Below are 9535 nucleotides of genomic sequence, written 5' to 3' on the forward strand. Positions count from 1 at the left end.
TACTAGTTTCAAACTAATCATATCTGCTTAGTTATGCCGGGGATTTATCCCCACTCTTATAAACCAATATCCGTGACACTAACCAATAGGTTATTGGCATTAGCTCATCCTTTTGTATTTTATTTTAAACTTACAGGTTTTCCTGATGTTACCTGTTTTTTTCCCTGATCATTGTTTTAAGTAGTTTCACTTACTGCAATAGCAAAATTACAATTTACACTTACAACTTCTATTTATTATGTTCCTTTTCCAAACAACCTAAACAAGCTTATAGCATTTTAGGACATTTTTGAGTGTTCCTTTTTAACGTAAGTTCTATTGTTGTCTGGAGTACACGTGTCAACATAGTTTTAATTAAAAAAAAAGAGAAACAAAATAGTACGAAAGACCGTGTTCATTAAACAAACAAAAAATATACGTATCAATGAATACTTAAAATGGAGAATTATATAGGCAAATTAGCCAATAAAAAAATTACACTCGCTCTCTTATGTAGACACAAAACAATCAGATAGAAGTTTTAAATACGGTAAAAGGTCGAGAATAAGCCAATTTAATATGCAAATATTGGAAGCGAGTCACATCCCAGTAAACCAAATTCACTGTAAACTTGTGGTGTTAGTTTATTAGAATTCTGTGAATATTAGGTTGTGGTAGCTGAAGGGAGTTTATTAAAATCGTAAACAGATAAAGAGTGGGTTTTCGATATATTTGGGGATTATCTTTATATTAAATATTCCTCTTTCCTAACCTTTGTTTAACAAGTAAATATTTCGTAAATCATTTCATTATTTTAAATTTCTAGATATTTTACTCAGGTTTTTAAAATGATCCTTTAAGAGTCTTGAATGTAATGAGTCCTAATTATTTGGTTTTATTACATTTGTTTAACATGTTTAATAGTTTAGCGTTTAGTATAATGAATAAAGCGATCTTTTGCATTATAGACATAGTTTGTAAATCACTGTAAATAAATTTATCTGGGTTTAAAGTCCATGTATACACCTCACAAAATGAAGTTTATACATTAATTTCTTTAATTTCTATTTCACAATTTTTTTAGTAATGTTCATTACTGATTATGGGACTTGTGTATTGATCTTAAGCTTGTTATAATTTAGGATATTTTTCAATAAATCAAGATTTGTTATTTAATAAAAATATTTTCATTAGTTCTGGTTTATGTGGATGTACTATATTTCAACAATTAAGTTAATTCTTTCTTTTTGTATACATTTTTTTTTAATAGTTATAAGGACATATCAAGTAGCAGTGTTATTGTTTTACTTTATCCTCAAATAAAAGGTTGTCAAAGTCTCACCACACCTTACTGTACCACTAAAGACTATACCACCATATACCACCATATATTTCATTTGTCCCTTAGGTCCGAACACCAATGGATTTTATGTAAATAACACTAAAACACTCTAGGCCTCGATTGAAATATTGTGCAAAACTATTTCTGTTTAGAGGTTAGTTTTCAAAGATGGAGGACATAAAAACCTAGACATTTGTGTGGGGTACAAACTGGTTTTAGTAGTAAAGCGTGAGAATTCAGTCCTGGGTTCAAATCATGTTCGAATAATCTAATTTATCATAAAGATGATACCACAAACATCTAGGCCTTAATATGAGTAAACATGCTTCGAGCTATGAGGATGTTAAATCAGAACATAAAAGAAGTTTATGAATTTCTTAGGCAAAACCGTAAGAACAAAATAAATATACTTTTAACAATTTAACATAAGATTTTCATTTATCATTTTTTTTTATTTTATGCTATGTTTATAAAGTAATTTAATCCTATTAAATGTATATTTGAATGTAAAAATGGTGTTACCGTTGAAAGAATAAATAAATAAATATCTTGTCTCTATACAAGTAGTTAATATTTCCTCTAACTAGAGGTAACATCAGGGTATGTTAACAATAAAAGTGATCTAGCGCGTAGACTGCGATCTTGTGTGTTGCAGTGGCCGCGAACCGGTGCGGCGACCTTGTGTAGTCAGTGGGTTAGTGGGTCCGTTGTGTAATGTCAAGTGCAGCTGCAATGCGGTTATTAGTCCAAGGTGTGTGCAAGGTAACCGAAAACTGCAATTCGGGTTATGGCCGGTGAGTGGAGCCGATAGTATAAAGACTAAGTACTCCAAACTTAACATCAGTTTGAAACATGATCTTCAACGTCTTGTTTGAGTTCGAGTCCATCGCTGAGGGGAGGGAAGCTCTGGCGAAGCTTCGACGCCACTTCGATGTTGTACCTTCAAAGACGTACGAAGTGGTAGAAGACGTCACCAGCTATTCACCAGGTAAATAAGGTAGTGGAATAATAACAAATGTCTGTTAATATGTGTCTATATTTTCTCATTGAAATATTACAACATTTGGAGAGCGGTTGGTGACGCCGGTACATTTAACTTTGTATGTCCCGTTAGCCAGCGTATCTACATCCGATTGGGACAAAGTTTGTCCGAACCGTTTTGGTAGAAACACCATCCTCACTATGTTGTCCACTAATACCTCTAGAATAACGCTAATCCCGTACTGTGCGTGGCTGTGTAATCGTGCCGCTGTAATTGTGTAGCCAGCAGGGTTGGTAAGTTCGGTCATTGCGATTCTAGAGGGTCCCTCGACAACCTCCAGCTTGTTCAGTTTTGAACGGAGATCAGCAGACATGGTTCTGAAACATATAATCCTGTTAGTGCTGCGATCGTGTCATTTGCCGCTGTTTTGTGTTTGGAGACCGGGGTTTATTTATCTAGTACGCTAAATTGTGATTTCACCACACTATGTTTTTGGCTGTATTACATACGGGCTGAAAGTTACGTTTTGCTAGCCAGCTGTCATCGTAATTTGGGGACCAAGCAGGTTTTTATAGGGTGGCAAAATCAGCTGTCCTCTTACTTAAAACATGAATTCATTTTATACAATCAAAATCCATAGCATTGCAATAGAATTGTGTTATTATCACCGTTGCCTAGTAACAATTTTTATTTTTGCTGATTCCTGAAATTATTTCTTAACATAACAAGTTGTAGTTGTGTTGACTATAGTCGTGAAAAGTGGTAATAGGGTGTGGTGAAAAATAGCGTTCGTACCACGGACCGAAATGGTTTTGTAGCACTCGATCGATTTCCCGACTTCGTCTCAAACTTAAAAATATCTCGAGCTGGTAAAACCTAATTTTTGGCGCTAGCTATGAAATATACTATTGTAGTATTGTCCGAATAACACTTGAGCAGTTGAAGATTAACAAACGTAGTCAAAGTAAATATGAGAAAATAACAACCTTCCTTCCCGACTTCGTCTCAAACTTAAAAATATCTCGAGCTGGTAAAACCTAATTTTTGGCCCTAGCTATGAAATATACTATTGTAGTATTGTCCGAATAACACTTGAGCAGTTGAAGATTAACAAACGTAGTGAAAGTAAATATGAGAAAATAACAACCTTCCTAAGAAACCAATACAGCCTACGATCCATCACTACGGTAAACTTGCTAGACGAATGACAGTAATAATAAATCTGATCAAGGCGTAACTACTATTTTTCCACCAACTGTCAAAACTCCAGCCAAAACCACAAAGTATTTGATGTTAAAAATACAACTAGGCAGTGAACGGTAATATTCTTTGTAAACCAGATAAACTATTTTGTCAATGTTATAGTTAAAACTCATACAACATTTGTAAACCAAGACACACCAATATCCACAGTAAAACGCTGATTTGACAAACTGTACTCTAAACTAAACAATCTGTTACAGCTGGAAGAATGGCGGCGGCTATGCGCCACGAATCACTGGTTCGATACCGTGGGGGAAAGAGACCGACAGAGGGACAGGGCCCGCCTGTAAAAAAACAATGTTTGACGCTCTGCTCCATACTCAATTCCCCCCCGCTGCAGCCACGCCCAGACACGTCCGAGCCGTCAACCTCTACAGCACCACCACAAGACATACGACCTGCACCATCATCACCGATCATCATATCTGATGATGATGATGATGATGATGATGATAATGAACTGCCAGAGGAGTTGGATCAAATGATATCAACACTTTCATCGTCGGGGTACAGCTCATTGGATGATAATGAGATAATCGATTTATTCAAATAAACATAAATGTACTGCTGTTTACTGTTATTGTTACTTTTACAACCCAAAAGTAGTGTAGTGTAACTAGAAACCAGAAAACAAGAGGTCTGTAAACCAAATAAAGTTTAGCATGCATCATAAAATGGTCAAACTCACAAAACCCGTATACGCTTCAGCTTTTGTTTATAAAAAACGTATGTATACACAAAACCACGCTAAAACCTACAAATAAAACCGAGCCGCGCAGTAAACATGATAAAAACTGTAGGCAGTAATTGGAAAAATGCCTCTTACAACTGCCAGCACAGTTTGCAAAAGACTGTGGCAGTTCATAAACAACTATCGTTAATTCTTACGAAAACCTTTTTTAAAAAATAGAGCTGAAATAAAGTAGTAATTAGTAATCAAGAGAGACAAACAACTGCTACTCACCAGCGTGTGGAAGGTTCGTTGAGTACGAGTACCAAGAGTAGAATGAGTACTCCAGTAATCCTCAACGTGTTTATATGCACACTTCGAGGTCTAGGAAGTTGATCCACTAATAGGTCGAGGACACAAAAGGGGGTTGAGGACAACCCTTAAAATGGGTCAATGACAATGTAAGATTCAGGTTAAGGACGACCATGTGTAAAGGGTACACCCCCGACATAAATACCCTCAGCACTCTGTGATCAGCACTCATTCGCTCAGTGCTCAGAGTAGTAGTAACATCTGTGTGCTCGGTGTTTGTGTGTGTGACTCGGTGTGTTAAATGTTCTTTTATGATGGAGTTTATAGAATGTTCCATTTGTCATGAAGCATATTTTATATCAGTGAAAGCGTTGGCGAGACACCAGCAAATGTGTCTTGCTACTAAAGTGTATTCAAAAAAAATCAGCAAGGGTAGGAAACATACTCTATCTACATCGTCTTCTGATGAGGACGTTGCTCATCCGTCTTCTAGAGGAAAGAAGCTACGGAACAGCAGCCCACCACTTGCTGAGAGATTCGAGGAGTCTGCAGCTGTGCCTCCAACCTCTCGACTACAAACTCCAGAAACGTCAACAAACGTCCAACTACATACGACTCGACAGAGCGCCACCACATCACAGCAGTCTGGAACACCACCTCGATTAAAATGGTACATGAAAAGAGGTCTACTAAGATGTCGGGATTTTATCATTGACAATCCCAACGCTTACTACCGTGACACGAAAGCGTTCCTGAGTGTTGCACTTCCAGTTGCTGAGAAACTGCTTCGAGAAGAGTTTAAAACATCGCCCAGTCTCAAATACAACATGGTGGTGTTGTCAGTCTTCAACCATCAACATGAAGGAACGCAAGAAGAATTCAACTTCAAAACATCTACCAGGACAGTCTACGGCGGCAGCGATGATCTCCAAGACATTCTCGCCCAAGACGGTGCCAAGCTACTCACTGAGGAGTCTGAATTCGAAGGAAGGGGTCTGGATGGACACTGGACCATCCGTCAACGCTAACGCTTAGAGTAAGTAGGTTTACTTTTAAGAAACCCACTGGGAAAGCATACACAGTACTGCCAAAACGTATAACACAAAGGAAAGCCACAATCAATGTTCGTAATACAGACTCTAAATGTTTTAAATATAGTGTACTAGTGAAACACCTCCCGAACGTAGATGTTAATTCAGTCTTGACTGAAGAATCGTTCGTTGACTATGAGCACGTATACAACTTTGAGGGAATAAAATTTCCTGTGACAGTGTCGTCAATCGCAAAGTTTGAATTGAATAATCCCAATACCTCGGTAAATGTTTTCGAAACAGCTCCAGGCTGTGATATAACACCACTACGGGTAGTTGATGAGAAACAGGACCACATAGATTTATTATTGTATCGCGAGTCAAGCCGAAAACGCTCACTATGTTTATATATCTAATTTTTCCAAACTGATACGTCCACAAGTGGCTGCCGGACACAATCAGATCGTAATTTGCAAACGGTGTTCGACGCACCGTGAGGTTCGAAATGTAAACCGGATCCAAAGTCATGGCTCGAAGAGCACCTACGACTTTGTAAAAAATTTAAACTCGCAAACACTCGCCTACCAAAGGAAGGTGAAAACCTATTAAAATACGAGGAGTTTGAAAATCAAATCCCGGTGCCGGTCATTGTTATTGCCGACTTTGAAGCTACTCTTGTACCAATAGTAGGCTCTGATCGTTCATTCGAATGTCACGAACCCAATTCCTATGCTACCTTAGTAAAGTCAACACTACCTGACGAGAAATTGCACGAAGTAGGAATCAGTACGGAGCCGCAGGTACACCGTAGTCCCAATGCTGCTCAGTCGTTTATGTTTCATATGCAACAAATTGCAGCGAGTGTCGAACAACTTTATACGCGTTTCGAACCGGTCAAACCACTAACAGCTCAAGAGACGGAGCGCTTCGAATCAACCATGGCTTGCGAGCTGTGTGATCGTGCCTTCAATGACAGCACCTGTGTCAGGGTCTTAGACCACTGTCATATATCGGGTAACATGAGACACGTGATCTGTAGTAAATGCAATTTACGTAGCTCTACCATAAACTACATCCCGGTGTATTGTCACAACATGTCGAATTACGATGGTAATTTTATCATAAAAAGCTTATCATCAGTCCCAGACTGTGAAGTAAAGGTTATCCCTTGTACAAACGATAAGTACATATCGATATCAGTCCGAGTGGGTCGTATGTGGCTGCGCTTTCTTGATTCCTTTAGACTGATGTCTTTGAGTCTGGCAAAACTGGCCGACACCTTGTCAGAAAATGAACTCGTAGAATCGTCGAAACTCGTACCCACTGAACATTTAAATCTCATCCGACGTAAAGGGGTTTATCCTTATAGTTATGTAACGTCAGCAAAAGTATTTGATGAAACAAGCTTACCAAACCGTGATGCATTTTATGACAAACTCAATAACGAACCGTGTTCGGTGGAAGATTACACATTTGCGATGGAAGTTTGGGAAAAATTAAAAATGGAAACCTTTGGAGATTTCCATGATTTTTACTTGAAACTTGACGTCTGCCTTCTTGCAGACGTTCTGACATCATTTAGGAAAACGTGTTTGGAAGCGTACAAGATCGACTGTTGTCATATGTACACCGCACCTGGACTTGCTTACAAAGCGATGCTGCGTATGACACGTGTAACCCTTGAGTTACTTACCGATCCTGATATGTTACTGATGATTGAAAGTGGCATACGAGGTGGGTTAGTCCAATGTGTGACCCGCTATGCCAAAGCAAACAACCCTCATTTAATCAATACCGCTGACTACGATCCCAATGAAAAGCAGAGCTGGCTTCTTATGCTTGATGCCATAAACTTATATGGCGCATCCCAAAGCAAATACCTTCCAACTGGACACTTTCAGTTTGTAGAGTCACCCGAAAACCTAGACTGGTCCAGTGTCCCTTCGGATAATCCAACCGGATACATACTAGAGTGTGATCTTAAAGTCCCTGATAATGTTCACGATCGTTTGCAGTACCTTCCGCCATTGCCTGAGCTAGAAGCACCCCCGGGAAGTAAGGACAAAAAGCTGCTTGCGACACTAAAAGATAAAACGAAATATGTAGCTCATTATTCTGTGTTTCAACAGGCCGTTAAACTGGGATTGATTGTAACAAAGGTCCACAGAGCAATCTCGTTTTCACAATCACCCTTTATGAAAAAGTTTGTAGACTTTAACGCGGAAATGAGAGCCAAGTCAACAAACGAGTTCTACAAAAGCATATTCAAATTGATGAATAATGCGAACTACGGAAGGTTGCTTATGAACAAGCGTAACCACCGCGACGTCAGAATTGTAACTAAAGACAGTACATTGCAAAAGCTTATTCGGAACCCTCAATTCGTGGAACATGTTATAATCGACCAAAACATCGTACTTGTGTACATGCAAAGAAAAACGGTGATCCTCAACGCTCCTATCTATGCGGGAATGTGTGTGCTTGACTTGTCCAAAGTACACATGTATCAGTTCTACTACGACGTACTTTGTAACCACTTTACAGACAAAGAGTTAAGGCTGCAGTACACAGACACAGATAGTTATCTGCTGCACTTGACCACTGATCGCGATCTTTTCCAAGTATTAAAACAGCCCACACTTGCTGCATATCTGGATATGTCAGTATATCCTGTAGGACATCCGCTCAAAGACGACACAAACAAAGGTAAAATCGGTTGTTTCAAAGACGAATCGCGTTTAGGAAAACAAATTCAAGAGTACGTCGGTCTACGTTCTAAAATGTACATTTATCGCTATGGGTCGGATGAAAGTGAAATAGAGTTCACTTCTAAAAAAGCAAAGGGTATAAAATCATCCTACGTGAAACGTTACCTATCGTTTGAAGACTATAAAAGAACATTGTTCGAAGGATTTGAACCGGAAAAAGCCGAATTCAATCTAATCCAAAGCCGGCTATTCAGGATTACAACGAAAACAGTTGTTAAACGATCTCTGTCCGCTTCAGACAACAAGAGAGTAATTACTAATGACCGAATCAACACGCTTCCCTACGGGCATTATAAACTTAGGACGATCGCGGAAGAACCTACTGCTGAGGAGGACAGCAATGAAAACAACGACAATGACTTTATATGATTTAACTCTTACGTCGACTTGTCTAGCCATAGATAGTATAAATAATATAGATAGTCTCGATGAATTAGAAATACTATCGATCCTGCCAAACTCAATAAAACGCGATGTTTGTAAGAGACTCAAACACATTTGGATGTCCCACAGGTATTGTCTTCCATTTAGTCGCAGTCAATTTCAATACCGATACTTGAATTTCAACCAACTAGACAAGTATGAATTTCTTATGTTGACTCATCATCACAGTAGGGTTCACCCTGAGTTTTGGCCATCGTATTCAGATAAAGGCCATGTATTTTTTGAATACTACGAGCATATTATAGGTAACACTAGTACGTACCGTTTATGTAAAAGGTGTTTTATAAAAACGTGTGAACCCTCCGATCCACTTGACGATTATGAAGAACACTGGCAGTCCTTGAATTGGCGATTCTTTAGTACAGTACATCACTTTGGTGTCGATCCCAGTGGGTTCGTAAGATATATTCTAAGGCAAGAAAGCAGTTGGTGCGATTTTTGCGTACTATCACCGTTGTTCCAGTTGTACAGTTTGGATTCATGTACAGAACATACCCATGTACACGACTGGGACAACGACAGTGATGGTGACGAATCAATTGTCGACTCTTTCGAGCGAGTTGAAATTTACATACCTTATTAGATTTATGATCACACGGTTGACAACCTGTGGATCGATGTTTGTCTTCTCTGAGGGTTTAAATTTTTTTTATTAATTTTGTATTCTAAGTATTTTTGTAGAGATTAACTTGAATATTGTATGTTTTAAATACCCTGTCAACTTTATGTTCTGTGTAAAATATA

General features: G+C 38.5%; 1 protein-coding gene across 1 annotated transcript; it reads left to right on the forward strand.

The window, feature by feature from the left end:
* Nucleotides 1-2002: 2002 nt before the first annotated feature.
* LOC128989431 (uncharacterized) lies at nucleotides 2003-4119 on the forward strand. The gene is made up of 2 exons (XM_054411320.1): nucleotides 2003-2309; nucleotides 3767-4119. The coding sequence occupies exons 1-2, from the start codon at nucleotides 2174-2176 to the stop codon at nucleotides 4117-4119; spliced, it is 489 nt and encodes a 162-aa protein (XP_054267295.1). The 5' UTR covers nucleotides 2003-2173.
* The last annotated feature ends 5416 nt before the right edge of the window (nucleotides 4120-9535 follow it).

This window comes from Macrosteles quadrilineatus, unplaced genomic scaffold (genome assembly GCF_028750875.1).
Source record: "Macrosteles quadrilineatus isolate MER2022 unplaced genomic scaffold, UCM_ALF_1.0 Scaffold_3__2_contigs__length_128488019, whole genome shotgun sequence".
NCBI classification, from domain to species: domain Eukaryota; kingdom Metazoa; phylum Arthropoda; class Insecta; order Hemiptera; family Cicadellidae; genus Macrosteles; species Macrosteles quadrilineatus.

Bases quoted from the DNA above. Each gene is read 5' to 3' on its own strand.
- LOC128989431 (XM_054411320.1), top strand. From the start codon at position 2,174: ATGATCTTCAACGTCTTGTTTGAGTTCGAGTCCATCGCTGAGGGGAGG. The intron at 2,310-3,766 runs GTAAATAAGGTA...AATCTGTTACAG, and splicing joins CGTCACCAGCTATTCACCAG to CTGGAAGAATGGCGGCGGCT.